Source organism: Lonchura striata, chromosome Z, assembly GCF_050655825.1.
Source record: "Lonchura striata isolate lonStrDom1 chromosome Z, ASM5065582v1, whole genome shotgun sequence".
Classification (NCBI taxonomy): Eukaryota; Metazoa; Chordata; class Aves; order Passeriformes; family Estrildidae; genus Lonchura; species Lonchura striata.
The window spans coordinates 28736517-28752094 of record NC_140740.1 but is presented as its reverse complement, the minus strand read 5'-3'; the positions used below and the strand labels follow the sequence as shown (position 1 = coordinate 28752094).

The window sequence follows — 15578 nt, the reverse complement described above, 5'->3', positions numbered from 1 at the left end:
GACAGCGAAAAGATGATTGTGAGCAAGCAAATAATGGCTTTCTTTGGCACGCAGCAGACTCTGTAGTTTTAAAAGAGAATTTTGCTACATTTTGTGAGTTTTAAAGGAGAAAATGGAGAACAAAAATCTTTAATGTTTGGAAGTATCATATATAAATATGCAAGTGTTAATGTGAGAATCTACAGATTATCCTGCTTAATGATACATGTAGTTGTGCTGGTTTTTTATTTGCTCATAGGTATGTTTGTGTAAATAACCCCATGTAAAGGATTTTTTATAACACTTTGCAGGAATATTTAAATCGGATTTATATTCATTCTCTAACCCCGTGTGCTGTGGAAAGAACACTAATGCCTATATAGCGAGGTTTCCTTTTACAAAAACTCTTTTTTCCTATTAGTTTCCAACTTGTTCCCTGTTCTGCTTGGGTCAACAGAGCAGTGCCACTCTGTCTCCATCTGGAATGTGTCCCTTTCTTCTTCCTGTTCCAAAGTCACCTTCAATCCCTGTCTCCCACAGTTCTGCTGGATGACAAGTAAGTGCAGCAGCAGTTCATTATCTCAATACCTGTGCATTATTTGCTGCCATTCTGCAGAACCCAGTAGAGATGTGTAGGCTGTGCAGATTTGGTGGATTTTTCTATTTTCACACCTATATATTGTCGTGGACTTAATGCTGTTTCTGCTCCCAAAGTCTCTCTAGGTCCATTTATCTACTGCTATTGCTCAGGGCACAACATAGCCAGTGCTTTTCAGCTGGAACAGAATTGTTTTAGCAAACATCTGTGTGAATGCTCATGCAGATACAGTGCAAGATAGGTTTAGGAGAGCTGCATCATACAAAACAAGAAGAGTGTGCGTTTTTAGGAGAATCTGAAGAAGAGGAGAGGTAGTTCTTGCACACTGGACAAGAGCTCAAAGTGCCTATTGTTACAGAGCACCCTGCAGATCATGCTGTGCTGCCTTTGCGCTCGGCCTGAATCAAAGACGGAAGCAATCCGGGCAGCAGATATTCTTTATTGCAGCGCTGGGCACATGGGGGATCTCTCCTCCTAACATGTGCACCGTGCAGCTGAGAAAGCTGTGCTTTATCTTACTAAAACATGCATATTCATTACAATTCCTGGAAATTATTTACATATTCATGATTACTCCGAGAAAAGGATGCGCAAGCGTAGTTGCATCTTTGGGTGGTCTTCGGTGGTCGTCAGGGGTCCTCTGGTGGTCGTCCATAGTCTTCATCACTCTGTCCGCTAGTTGAACTTTTATTTCGAGCATGCGTGGTAGTTTTTCTGTGCTCTGGGCCCCATCTTTTCCTCTTTTTATGATATATGGCCTATTCAACTGACCACAGTCCATCTGCTGAGTATGCATTCTTTACATATAATCAGGAAGCTTATCAGAGTAAAGTACATAGCCAAGGACAAAGTTTCTACATCTGTTTGCTAATGTCTAGAATAACAGGATACTGGTGCATATACATAGCACATAATGTTTTCTTCACTTAATTCTTCTCTAGTCATTTAACCCTTAAGTAGTTCTGAACAGGTCGGGTCCCTGTATCAAGTCCCCCCTTTTCTATAACCATTGCAAATTCTTTTGCAATCATATTACGCCTCCATGTCTATATCTTCCAACATTAGCTGCTTCTTTGTTACAAAGTAAGACACACTTAATTAAAACCCAGACTATGATAATTAACAATATTATAAGTATTACGGAAATAAAAAGTTGTTTTAACCAATTTAAATTAGGTAACCAGGATGTTAAGACTTTCCACAATTCTTCAAATCCCCACGAGGTGTCATCCTTGGTTACTTCATGGAGTATCTTAGTCTGTTTCCATATTTCACTTAAATCTGTAGCAATTCGATTATTCTGATCTACATATACACAACAACTTGTATTTACAATGGTACAAACTCCCCCTCGTGAAGCCAATAATAAATCTAAAGCCATTCTATTTTGCTGTACTACTTGTGCAAGGCTATTTATCTCAATCTGCTGTGCTTGAATTGCATCTACTGTTTTATTTTCAATGTCTTCTACTACTGCTGAAATATTTATTATAGCTTTTTCTAATTCGCTTACCCCTAGCCAAGGGAGAAACCATCTAGCAAAGGAATGAAATGCATTCTGTCTTTTTATTAGGGGATTTTCTACTTCCCGTCTAATTCTTCGAATATGTGTTTGAAGCCAACCTTCGGATAAACGATTATGTATAGTTATGTTTGGGACTACGGCTCCCAGGGTGCATGTTCTCACCCAATTTTCAGGTAATACTTTCCATGCAGTATCATTGCACAGCCAATACCATCCTTTTCCTTCTGGAACTGGCCAGAGGGTACTATTAATAGAGGTGGGGGACCCGATATATTTTATTTTATTACAACCCGTTTGATTTCCTACATATAGGGCGTTATTACAACTCCCAACTTTATCTAATCTTTTAGGTGGGTTACACCTCTGCACACATTTATAGTAAGATTTTTTTATTGGAGGGTTATGAATTTTTAATGGCTGAGCTCTATGTGTATAATTTACCCAGGTGGTATTCTCCCAATATCTCATCCACGAATTATTACCAGGTATGGGGATGCCTATTAACAAGATCTGTTTTCCACTGTATTCAGGCATATGTGTACATATCCAACAATTAGTTCTATTCAGAGTTCGAGATATACCTTCCGTCAGCGAAAGATGAAGATTCAAATCTCACCGTGCCCAGGCTCCCCCATAGGTCAAGATAATCTGGAAAATCGCAATCTGGTAGGTCCTACGGGAGTAGCAGTCCATGGTTTCGTAGGGGCCTTCTTTATTTTCGAGTAGTGAATCCAAGCTGGGTGTTCTTTAATCTTCACCGCAGTGAATGTTGTCAACAGCACTTGATATGGACCTTTCCACTTTTCCTCCAAGGGTTGTCCTGAAAAATTCTTAACATATACATAATCACCAGGTTCAAAGGCATGGAGGGGGTGATCTAATCCCCTTACTCTAGTACCCAAAACATTTTTATGTATTTCTGATAATTGTCTCTGCAATGCTTTCATGTATTCTAATAAATATCTTTCCCCAATTTGTGCCAATTCTTCACCCTTAAATTGAAGTTGATAGGGTCGCCCATATAATATCTCAAAAGGGCTTAAATTTTCCTTTGTCCGAGGTTTAACTCTTATTCTCAATAATGCCAATGGTAAAGCTTGGGGCCAAGTTAAATTTGCCTCCTGACTAATCTTTGCTATCTGTTGTTTAAGCATATGATTCATCTTTTCAACTTGGCCACTTGCTTGAGGTCTGTACGGGGTATGTAACTGCCAGTCTATTCCTAATGCTTTTCCCACTTGTTGAACAATTTTAGCATTAAAATGTGGTCCTCGATCGGAGGATATTGTCGATGGAACTCCGAAACGAGGAATTATTTCATTCAATAGCGCTTTAGTCACTTCTCGCGCTTTGTTAGTCCTGCAGGGATATGCTTCTGGCCATCCTGTGAAAGTGTCTGTCAGGACTAAAAGATACCTATACCCTCCTTTTCTGGGGAGCTCAGAAAAATCAATTTGCCATTGTTGCCCAGGGCAGTTTCCTTTACCTATCGTCCCCAATTTTATTTTGCTAGTTGTGTCTGGATTATTTCGTTGACATATTTCACATTGCTGCGTTACCTGTTTTACTGTGGTATACAAATTTCGCCCTACTATTCTTTTGGTCACTTCTTTGTATAATGCATCTGCTCCCCAATGGGTTTTTCTATGTTCTGCTTGTATTAGGGGCCACAAAATATTAGAAGGAACTAATATGCGACCTTCTTTCAACTGTATCCAGCCCTTTGTTCCGGGCTCACCTCCTAGATCATTAGCCAATTTCAAATCTTCCTTTGAGTATCTAGGTGACTGTTCTAGATCAATTGGTTTACCGTCTGGTATCAAAGCACATACCTTAACTTCCTCTGCCACTCGCTTGGCCTCACTATCAGCCAATCGATTTCCTATTTCTTGGTCAGAGTTACCTTTTTGGTGTCCTCGGCAATGCATTATAGCTACTTTTTCCGGTAGTTGAATCACTTCCAATAATTTCAATATTTCTTCTGCATGTTTGATCTGTTTCTTCTGGGTGTTCAACAGTCCTCGTTCTTTCCAAATTGCTCCATGCGCATGCACCACCCCGAAAGCATATTTTGAATCAGTCCAAATATTTATCCTCTTTTCTTTTGCAAGTTCTAGTGCCCTTATAAGGGCCACTATTTCTGCTTTCTGGGCCGAGGTTCCTGCAGGAAGAGGGTTGGCTTCGATTACTTTTTGAGTAGTGGTTATCGCATATCCCGCTCTCCGCTGTCCCAGTTTTACAAAGCTGCTTCCATCTGTGTACCAGGAGTCTTCAGCGTCTTCCAGAGGGGTGTCCTGGAGATCTGGACGGCTCGAATAGGTGGCTTCGATGGTCTCTATGCAGTCGTGGGACAGTGGTTCTCTTTGGGCACCGCTGAGAAAAGAAGCTGGATTCACAATGTTAGTAACAATTATTTCTATATCATCTTGTTCTACCATGATGGCTTGGTATTTCAGAAATCTCTGTGGGGAGAGCCAATGGTTCCCTTTTTGTTCTAACACAGCTGAGACAGTATGGGAAACCATTACCGTTATCTTCTGCCCTAATGTGAATTTGCGTGCTTCTTGAATGTTTATTACAACCGCCGCCACTGCACGTAGGCATCCTGGCCATCCTTTGCTTACCTCGTCCAGCTGCTTGGAGAAGTACGCCACTGCCCGCTTGTAAGGGCCAAGTTCTTGGGCCAATACTCCAAGTGCCATCCCCTGTCTTTCATGTGAGAATAATAAAAAGGGTTTAGAGACATCTGGTAAGCCAAGGGCCGGAGCCCTCATCAGTTCCTTTTTAAGTTTCTTGAAGGCGGCTCGAGCCTCCGCCGTCCATTCTATTTTAAGTCGGGTTTTCTTTAGCAGTTCATATAGAGGTTTAACTATTACACCATAGTTGTATATCCATAAGCGGCACCAACCTGCCATTCCCAAGAACGTCCGCAATTCCTTGGCCGTTTGGGGCTCCGGGGTGCGACAAATTGCCTCTTTTCGCTCAGTTCCCAATTCTCTTTGTCCTCTGGAAATTTCTAATCCTAAATAAGTTACTCGCTGTTGCACTATTTGAGCTTTTTGTTGGGATACTCTGTATCCATTCATTCCTAGGAAATTGAGAAGTTCTATAGTCCATGAGAGACACTCTTCCCTGTTCTCAGTGGCTACTAAAAGATCATCAACATATTGCAGGAGGACTCCTTTACCATCTGGGGGAGTCCAATTTTCCAAATCTTTAGCTAACTGGTTTCCAAAAATCGTGGGGCTGTTCTTAAATCCTTGTGGTAATACTGTCCAAGTTAATTGTGTTTTTCTTCCTGAATCCGGATTTTCCCATTCAAAAGCAAATAGCTTCTGACTTTCTGAGGCCAGCGGCAAACAGAAGAAGGCATCTTTGAGATCCAGTACAGTAAACCAATGTAAGGTATCTCTCAATTTAGTTAATAGTGTATATGGGTTGGCTACAACCGGGTGGATGTCTTCAACTACTTTATTAATTGCCCTTAGGTCTTGTACTAATCTATAACTTTTTCCATCTGCTTTTTTAACGGGTAAAATCGGAGTGTTGTATTCTGATTCGCATTCCGTTAGCAAATTGTATTGCAGAAATTGATTAATAATATTTTTGATTCCTTCCCTGTCTTCTAGTCTTAAGGGATATTGTTTAATTCTTACCGGCTTTACTCCTGGTTTCAACTTGATTACGACAGGGCTTGCATTTTTGGCTTTCCCCGGAACTTCACTGGCCCAAACCCCTGGATATACCGGGTCTAGAACCTCTCTAGGTATTTCAGAATGGCTTTGAGTTTGTATTAAGGCTAGACTCAAAACTTCTACTAATTGTTCTTCTTGAATTTGAAATTCAATTTTCCCTTTCTGAAAAACAATTTTCGCCTCAAGTTGTTCTAGCAAATCTCGCCCTAGCAAGGGCTTTGGGGAATTTGGTAAATATAGAAACCTATGAATTCCAATTTGTTTTCCAAGCCGATAATTAAGTGGTTTAAGGAAATAAGCTTTTTCCCTTTGTCCTGTAGCTCCAATTACAGTGATAAAATCTTTGTCTTTCGGCATTAATTGTTGGTTCAATACCGAATACGAAGCCCCGGTATCAACAAGGAAATCTATTTTTTTCTTCTCTTTCCCTAGCTCAATTTTAACCAGGGGATCCGCTAGGGTGGTTTCCCCCGGTCCTCTTCACTGGTCTGAGCCCATCTGGGCTAACAAAGGGGGCTTTCTTGCCAACTTAGGACATTCCCCTTTCCAGTGCCCTATCTCCTTACAGTATGCACACTGATTTGACTGTAAGGTTGGGCGCTGCCTCCTTTCTCTATTATTTTGAGTTCCACTTTTCTGCTTTTCCAATGCGGCCACCGTGGCTTCCGCAATTACCTGTCCCATCTTATACTTGCCCTGCTCCTCTCGGTTTCTATATATCCTCCAGGCTTCTTCTAGCAGCTTTTCTAAATCCCTAATATCAGGTTCTTTCAGCTTTTGGAGTTTTCGCCTTATGTCTTCTGATGACTGTCCCAAAAATAAGGAAACTAGCTGTTGTCTGCCTGTATCAGAAGCGGGATCTAGGGTGGTATATTTTCTCATAGCAGTCCGTAATTTGTCAAGAAACTCCGTAGGAGTTTCTGCCGAGTTTTGCTTGATTTCATATAAATTTGACCAATTTACTGCCTTCGGTACGGCCGTCCCGATACCAATCTTAATCCATTCTTGGTATCTTTTAAGTAGCCTGTAATCTTGGTCATCATTTGGGTCCCAATTAGGGTCATCTCTAGGGACGTGGGTTTCGACCGTACCCTGAAGGGTTCCTGCCGTGATTTGAATTTGTACTTGTGTACGAGCACTTTTAATTATTAATTGTTTTTCTGTTTCAGTTAAGGCATCCAACATCAAATCTATATCTTTCCAATCTGGATCCTGATTTTTAACTATTAACTCAAATCGTTTTGCCACCCCTTCCGGATCATCCCGGTATCCCTTCACTACTTCTCGCCAGACATCCAAGTCATTCATAGAAAAGGGAATCTTAATTCTGGTGGGTCCTGTTGCTCCCATCGCTTGCCTCAACGGGGCTTGAATTATCGGCCCCATTTTACTCCGAGTTCGAGCTGTGATGGGAGAAAAGCTCATTTTTCCAGGGACAGCCTCACCAGATTCTTCTATGCGATTACTTTTATCTAATTCATCTGATGAGGTAGAAGGTCGGGATCTAGGGGGGGGAGGGGTTTCCGGGGGAGAAGGGGGTTGGGGTGGGGAAATATAATCTTCCATTCTTTCCTCTGTTTCTTTAAGTTTTACACACCTTTGCCCTATACTGCAAGCCGAACAACACCGTTTTAACCTAGTCCCATTCTTTCTCTGTTCCTTTTCCATAGCTAACACCAAAGGATCTTGGGGTGCTACGTTTATCCCACATTCCTTCTGCCATTCAGGGTGATTCCGCAAAGTGAAAAACATATCCGCATATCCCACTTCATCCCATTTTCCTTCCCGCCTTAAAAACAACATTAACTGCAACAAAGTATTATACTGCAAAGTTCCATTGAACGGCCACTTCTCACCATCTTCCAACTTATACAAAGGCCACCACTGGTTACAATATTTAATTAATGTTTTCTTATTCACCGTCCCTCCAGGAGTCCCACCTATTTCCTTCCAATGCATTAAAATACAACCCAAAGGGCTTTTCTTCACGATTCCCCCGCTCTGTCGTCCACCCATTATACTATACACCAAACAGGACACTTTTTACAGCAACACAAAATTCCAACAACAATCAGAATAATTCCAAAAATAAGCAACCAAACCCAGTACGTGTTAAACAGTTCCCAAACCATTAACTCAGAAGTGTATATCTTAATATACCAAAGTAGTAGACCAAAACCAAATACGATCGTATAACAAACGCTACCCCACACCGAAACTCTGCGGGGAGCTTATCCAAAACCAAATACGATCGTATAACAAACGCTACCCCACACCGAAACTCTGCGGGGAGCTTATCCAAAACCAAATACGATCGTATAACAAACGCTACCCCACACCGAAACTCTGCGGGGAGCTTATCCAAATGACCGGTCCCAAACAAGTAATAATAAAGAATACCTGTGCCGCCGGGGCGAACGGAGTTCTTGTCTGCTCCCGCAGTGATCCGAATGAGGCGAGGAGCCCCTCCGGGAAGATCCCGGGGGTACCCTAGGGAGTCCTGTTCTCAGCGGGTCCCGCGGCCGAGCAGAGAGTCCTCCTGGCTGGCTCGCCAAATTGAATCAAAGACGGAAGCAATCCGGGCAGCAGATATTCTTTATTGCAGCGCTGGGCACATGGGGGATCTCTCCTCCTAACATGTGCACCGTGCAGCTGAGAAAGCTGTGCTTTATCTTACTAAAACATGCATATTCATTACAATTCCTGGAAATTATTTACATATTCATGATTACTCCGAGAAAAGGATGCGCAAGCGTAGTTGCATCTTTGGGTGGTCTTCGGTGGTCGTCAGGGGTCCTCTGGTGGTCGTCCATAGTCTTCATCACTCTGTCCGCTAGTTGAACTTTTATTTCGAGCATGCGTGGTAGTTTTTCTGTGCTCTGGGCCCCATCTTTTCCTCCTTTTATGATATATGGCCTATTCAACTGACCACAGTCCATCTGCTGAGTATGCATTCCTTACATATAATCAGGAAGTTTATCAGAGTAAAGTACATAGCCAAGGACAAAGTTTCTACATCTGTTTGCTAATGTCTAGAATAACAGGATACTGGTGCATATACATAGCACATAATGTTTTCTTCACTTAATTCTTCTATAGTCATTTAACCCTTAAGTAGTTCTGAACAGGTCGGGTCCCTGTATCAGGCCTGAGGTGCCATGTGCTGGTCTCTGGGCTTGTGCATAGCCAAGGAGATCCCCGTGGAGGGCACTCTACAGCCCCATCAACGCACAAGAACTTTATGACACATTTAAGCCTCACACACATGCAAAAACCCCTAAACCAAAGTAAAACACCACAACAATTCTTGTAGGTACTTTTATATGGACTGCAAACATGCAAAACTTCAGAATGAGATTTTCAAAAGCAGTATGTCTTCACCGTGTTCTAACAGTTTTCCAAGCAGAGACAACAAAAATATTAAAATTCTGGAAGCTCTCAAATCCTTTCATCTCAGTCTAATCCTGAAAATAAATTTATGTTATGTGTCTTCTGAAAAATTGGATTAATTATATTCTATTAAGGAGAATTTTTTTCTTGGGTTTTTTGGTTGGGTTTTTTTTTTTTTGTGTTTTTGTTTTTTTTTTTTTTTAATCTGCTCTCTAGTACTGGAAAGAAAGCAAGATCTTTCTTGTGGCATAGAATAGCAGCAGAAAGAAGAATTTAATAGACTGTATTTAGAGCTTCATTTTTCTTACCGGTTATTTTTGCTGGAATTGCTAGACAGCCAAGCTGATAGGATATGGGTGGAGCAATGGATGATGTCTACCCCAGCTTTACCCAAGCCTTTGAGTGTCTCCTAGAGAACGCTTAAACACAAATTGCCAAAATGCCCAGCAAGGAAGACTGAAGAAATGGATGAGGACTGGCACAAAGTAAAGCTGGAGGCAAGTCAGGAGTGCTCTGACCCCCAGAGCCTGATCCTGGGGCACATACTCTTTACTGTCTTCATTCATGGCCAAGCTGGAGGAGCAGTTTACCCTCAGCAAGTCTGCAGACAATATGAAACTGGCAAGAGCACCTGATAGCTCAAATGCTTTTGCCCTTCAGAGGGATCTCGGCAGGCTAAAGAATTGGCCTGAGGGGAATCTGATGGCGTTCAACAAAGGGAAATTGAGAAGTCTTGGACTTGGGCAGGAATAACCGCGGGCATCAGGAGCTGCAGGAGGCCAACTGCCTGGGAAGCAGCTTTTTTATTTTCCTCCCTTGCCGGCTTGGGGTTGGGCTGCAAAGCACAGGCGGAGGGATGGCTGCAGCCAGGCACAGAGAGGGTTTGCACCTGCCCCTGCCGCGCCGAGCCCGGCCCGCGCCGGGGGCCCGAGCGCAGCGCCCCCCTCAGGCCGCGCGCCGCCGGCGCAGCCGCGGCCGTCGCGCTGCGGCCGTTGCGGCGGCACTCGGCGATCGGTGCCATGGCGGAGCTGCCGCTGCCCACCGGGCTCTGCGCCAGCACCTTCCCCGCCAAGCTGTGGCGCCTGGCGAACAGCCCCCGCGTCCGCTCCGTGCGCTGGGACAGCCGGGCCCAGGGGCTGCTCATCGACCGCTCCCTCTTCGAGCGGGAGCTGCTCAGCCCGGGCGACGCCGCCGGGGCGGGCGGTGAGAGGGCGGGGCCGGCCCCGGACTCCTTCCAGGCGTCGCACTTCGGCAGCTTCGTGCGGCAGCTCAACCTCTACGGCTTCCACAAGGTGCCGGGCAGCGTTGGCTCAGCTGCGCCGGGCGAATCCGGACGCTGGCTCCACTACAGCAACCCCAACTTTCGCCGCGACCGCCCCGACCTCCTGCTCCGCATCAAGCGCCTGACCAGGGCCAACAGGCAGCGGCTGGCGGCGGGGCTGGAGGTGCGCAGCCGCCAGCCCAGCCGCTTCCAGCAGCTCCACGCGGAGCGCGCGGTCCCGTCCTTCCCCGCCGGGCAGCCGCCCGGAGCCGGTGAGACAGGGCGGGAGCTGCGGGCGCGGAGGGCGGCGGGGCTGAGGCCGCGGGCACTGCCCGGCGGGGCAGGAGCGGGCCCTGCCCGCTCTGGGGCTGCTCAGCGCAGCTGCCCCGGCCGGCACAGGGGCTGTCCTGGGGCAAGGCAGCTGTGCCGGCAGGGCCCGGGAGCTGTGCCGGCTGTGCCGGGCTGCCGGGGCTGCGGGACAGGCCCGCCGCGGCTGCGCTCACGCGGCTCGGCTGCAGCTGGCCCGGCCGTGCGCCCTGGCTGGCGCTGCTCCTTGCCAGCCCTGGGGTGCTTGGGGAGCTCTCCGTGAGTGCGTGTGAGCTGAGGGCTCGGTCCTGGTCAGGTCCGCTGGGAGGGACCCCCCTGTCCCTCTGGGGCAGCGGGCAAGAGAGCTGCAGTTGGGGTTCTGGCAGTTGGCCCCTGCCGGGGAAGGGCAGTGGGACAGTTTTCCCAGACAGTTGAGCCAATAGGGGAGAGCAAAGTAGGCAAGGAACTGCTAGTTAAATAGCCCCACAGCATCTTGGATTCTTTTTTTTTCTTTCTCACCCTGCTTGGGAGGGTGGGAGCTTTTGTCTTCCCTGACATAAGTACAGTTGCTGCCAAGGGAAGCACACCCAAATCCCAATAATGATCCAGCCCTTCCTTTGCTTCCTTTCTTCTTTCCTCACTCCTACACAGTGCTCTCCTACCAGGACCTCAATGCTGCCTCACCTGAGGGTTTAGAGCTGCCTCCAGGCCCTTCCAGGCAAAGTGCAGGTGCTGAGTAGTCTGAGTTTTTCCTAGCATCTCCCAAGAAAATCTTTACCTCGTCTGGACCTCGGGGTTTCATCAGAGGAACCAGGCACGGGCAGATTTAATCCCAGCTGTGAGCTCATCATCCCAGTGCGTCCCATGGAGCATAAATGCCACCCTGAGCTCATCTTTCCTCTGTTTCCTATAGACCATCACAGCCCTTCCATGGCCTCTCCACAGAGAAGCTGCTGCACATCTTCCACATTTTCCCTCTTTCTTTGAATGAAGACAAACTAGGACAGTGATAGGATATTGCAGATATTTAAGACTGTCTGCCCTGCAAATCAAGCCATGCCATTGAAATGAGCTCTGTGTGCTCCAGAACAGCTGCACCAGCAGCATATGGCCTCAGCCTCAAGGTTGTTTTTAGAATAAACTCACTAATTTCAGTGTGTGTGTCTGAGGATCTGGGCTCTTCCTGGGCGAATCTACATCGTGTGGTCTTTTGTGATGAGAAACTCCAGCAGCCAAATCCCAAAGCTGCTGAGAAGATACAAAAGGCTGTGATTACAAGGTGTCTTTTTGTGTGTGTGTCTATACCAGATTTACAATCCATAGTAAAATCTATGTACATGTCAATTAGGATAACTATTTAAGAGGAAGAACTCACTTTTCCAATTCTCTGGGAAGTGTGCATACATTTTTGGAACTGAGGTTGCTGTGTGCTTCTTGTGATGTTTGATCCAAGGCAGCACTAGAGCTCTGCATCCCAAAGCGACATTCAGGAGCCTGACCAATGTGTTTGGATTCTTGCAGCCACCAAAGACACTTCGGCCCCCTGTGCTGCAGCTGTCCGTGCTGGTTTCATAGCATGGACAGCTCCCAGCTGGCTGTGGAGTACTCCTGGGGAAGAGGAATTGCCCCCAGTGGATCTGGACATGGTGCTTGAGACACTGGAGGAGATGTTTTCTCCATCTGCTCAGGTAACTGCATTGCACAAGATGAAAGGGGCTGGACTGAGAGCTTTTGAATGTTGTTGCAGGGCTCAGAAGCAAAGGCTTCTTGAGTTCAGCTGTGAACAGACAGCTGTGAACAGTGCTTGCTTAAAACAAGGTTTCCTGAAGAAGAGGGAATGAAAAATTCTGCCCCCTGAGTAAGGATGAAAAGGTGTGAGCCTTTTTGGGTTGGCCAAGTTTGGGTGCTCGTTTTCCTGGGAAGAATCCCTCCTGCAGGGGCATTTGTGGTGAGGAAGTGGAAGCTCCGTAGGTTCTAAGAGGCTTTGTTTGATGGAAAGAAGGGAAGAGTGTTTGGAGAATTGCCACTGAAGGCAAAGTGTCCCGTGCAGGGAGGGCCATGCGAGAGGTGCCTCTGTTCCAGCAGCAGATGTGGAGATGTGGGCTCTGCCTCTTTTGGGTGGGAAGGCCAAGGCAAAGCAGGGCTGGGCTGCAGCTGCTGCTGCTGTGAGAGGCCTGCCGTGCCTGCAGGCGCTCCCAGAGCCATGGGTGGGGCTGGGCTGGAGCTGCAGCTTTCCTCTCAGTAACCTGGTGCCTGCAGTCCAGTTTCCATCTGGGAAATCCTCAGCTGGGCAAACTGGCCAGTCTTGCTGTCCATGTTGCAGAGCTCAGTCGCCTTGCTCTTGGGCATCTCTGTGGCAAGAGATGTGTGTCCCAAAAAGTCCCTGTCAAACTGCAGCCTGGATGAGACTGCTGTGCTCAGGGCTGTGGAGGGAGGAGCACATCCCTGTGCCAGGAGCTGGCAGGACTCCTTCCTTATCAGCCATTCCACGTATTCAGTGTCACATCCATGTCCAACACTGTCAGCTTTGACAGTTTCTGGACCGTGTTTGAGGAAATGAAATCTTTTTGACAGTTGAAGGGCTTTGGGGCCCAGACTTCTTGTTAGGAACAAGGGATTAAGAGTGTGAGCCACAAAGTTGTTGGACCAGGTGTTCTGTGTAACTGCTGAGAAGGGTTTCTTTCTTTCTGTTTCTCTTTCAAGGAGAATACTGTTGTTGTGCCTGAGTCTTCAGGAGGGGAGCCTGTGGACAAGGCTGCAGCAGAGGGAGCTTCCTCTGGCACGCAGAGCTGCACGAACAGTTCCCAGGAGCCCGAGGAGCCTGGTAAGGACAGAGCCCCCATTGGGTTAGAGAGGTGTGAGACGGCTGCTCTGAGCCTGCCTCTGGCAGGAAGATGAGATGAGAAGAGTTGAGTTCTTGTCTGCAGGGTTGGTGCTCCCCGGTGCCTTTAGTTCAGATCCTGCACTGGCACAACGTGCCTGAGCCCTGCCCTCTACCCATCTGCAGGGGCTCTGACACCGTCTCCATTTATTAAATCAATGTAGTACCAGTCTGCTGGCAGCTATAGTGAGATACATTAAAAATACAAGCACCAGAAGCTCTGAGACTAAACAAATCATTAAGTCATAAATCCAGTAGCTCAAGGAAAAACTGAAATTACCCCAAATTAGCGAGAACTAAATGAGAGAGCCCTTTGGATTGGCATTCTTGTGCAAAGCTGGTGTAGCCTGAAGGCCTGGTAGGGAGCTCTTTCCCTCCCAGCTTTTAATCCCAGAGCTGGTGGTTGTTTGGAGGAGCTGTTGCTCACTGCAGAGGGCAGTTTGTAGGTGGCAGGGAACGGTGCTAGTTCATAACTCAGCCCCCAGCAGCCCTCAGCTTCAGCCATTTCAGTGAGGACTGAGGTCTGTCTGTCCTCAGAGGACAGAGGGAGCACAGAGAAAGAACAATCCTGGGCTTCTCTGTGGCAGCTGGGACTGTCTGTGTTTCAAGCTCTCATGGGTGCCATTTGCACTGCGAGTGCAACTTTACCGAGGTACTTCAATGCTTTACACAGTTTTGAACAGTTAGAAGGATCTCTGTTCTTTAAAGAGCAGGTCTGAAATTGGCAACTAAGAATCTGCCTTTCAGGCCATCTTTGACAGTCACTGGTAGTAGGACAATTACTTCCAAAGGGAAGGATGCACAGAGGCCAATATTGACCCAGAATTTCTTTTGCTTCCCAGATATCCACCTGATCTACCTTGCCAGGAGGGCTGCCCTGCATGGGAAGAAGGATCAGAGGGACAGCCTGTGACCATCGGGCAGGTGGAATCCCTCTGTTTATACATAGATCCATAGATTCCTGTAGTTCTATTTATCTATCTATATAGTTACAGCTATGGATTTATAGATGTCTGTTTATCTAGTTAAACATATATATATTTATCTTTATAGATGTGATAAATTTATATTTTTATATATGGAGTAATGTTTATACTTTTTTAGATTTACATTTATAGATGTATAGAGTAACATGTATATATATGTATAAATATGCATAGTTATGTAGTTAAGAGTTATATGAATATTTAGATGCATAGATAGAACTGTGTAGGCCTAGGCTGCATTTTTCCCTCTTTCTCCCCTGGGCTGCCTTTTTCACCTCTCGCTTTTCCCCTGTGCCCCCCGTGTCCCCTCTCCCTGTGCTGGTCCGAGCTGGGGCCGGGCCGGGCGGAGCAGCAGTTCCAGCCTGGGTGTCCCTGGAGCGCTGGGAGCTGCCGCTGGCCCCAGGCACTGTCCCCTGAGGAGCTGCTGAAGGACGGTGAGAGCGAGGGGCCGAGGGCCGGTGGCGCTGAAGGGACGGTGACCCTGAGGTGCTGCTGGGGCTGAGGGTGTGGGGCAGCCGGGGGCCATGGTGGCACTGAGGGGACAGGGAAGTGGCACAGGCCGAGGGCGTGGCGGGTCGAGGGGGACGGGAAGGGTCAGAAGGGCCTGAGGGGGCGAGAGGACTGTGAGGGCTGAAGAAACTGAAGGGGGCTGGGGCTTTGCCCAGAGCATGGCGGGGCTGAGGGGATGAAGGGGCCGGCAGGGAGCACAGAGGGCTCCGGGACTGCAGCTCTGCCGGGCCTTGGAAGCAATTCCAGAGCCTCCGCTTTTGGCACAGCCGCACTGAAGAGCTCGAGGACAGCCGGAGGCGGACGGGAGCCAGCAGGGAGAAGCTGCCAGCCAGCAGCAGGAGCAGGACCGGGGAGCTGCTGCTGCCAGCCTGGAGAGAGCCCGGGTGAGGCCACAGCCCGGGGAGGCAGGGTGGGGCTGCGGGCGGCGGGGCTGAGGCCGCGGGCACT

General features: G+C 47.2%; 1 protein-coding gene across 1 annotated transcript; it reads right to left on the bottom strand.

The window, feature by feature from the left end:
* Positions 1 to 998: 998 nt before the first annotated feature.
* On the bottom strand, positions 999 to 2636 carry LOC146763748 (syncytin-2-like). The gene has a single exon (XM_085566653.1). The coding sequence runs from the start codon at positions 2634 to 2636 to the stop codon at positions 1605 to 1607; it is 1032 nt and encodes a 343-aa protein (XP_085422779.1). The 3' UTR covers positions 999 to 1604.
* Between the last annotated feature and the right edge of the window lie 12942 nt (positions 2637 to 15578).

Excerpts from the sequence above, each read along its gene's own strand:
- LOC146763748 (XM_085566653.1), bottom strand. The coding sequence starts at position 2,636 with ATGCCTGAATACAGTGGAAAACAGATCTTGTTAATAGGCATCCCCATA.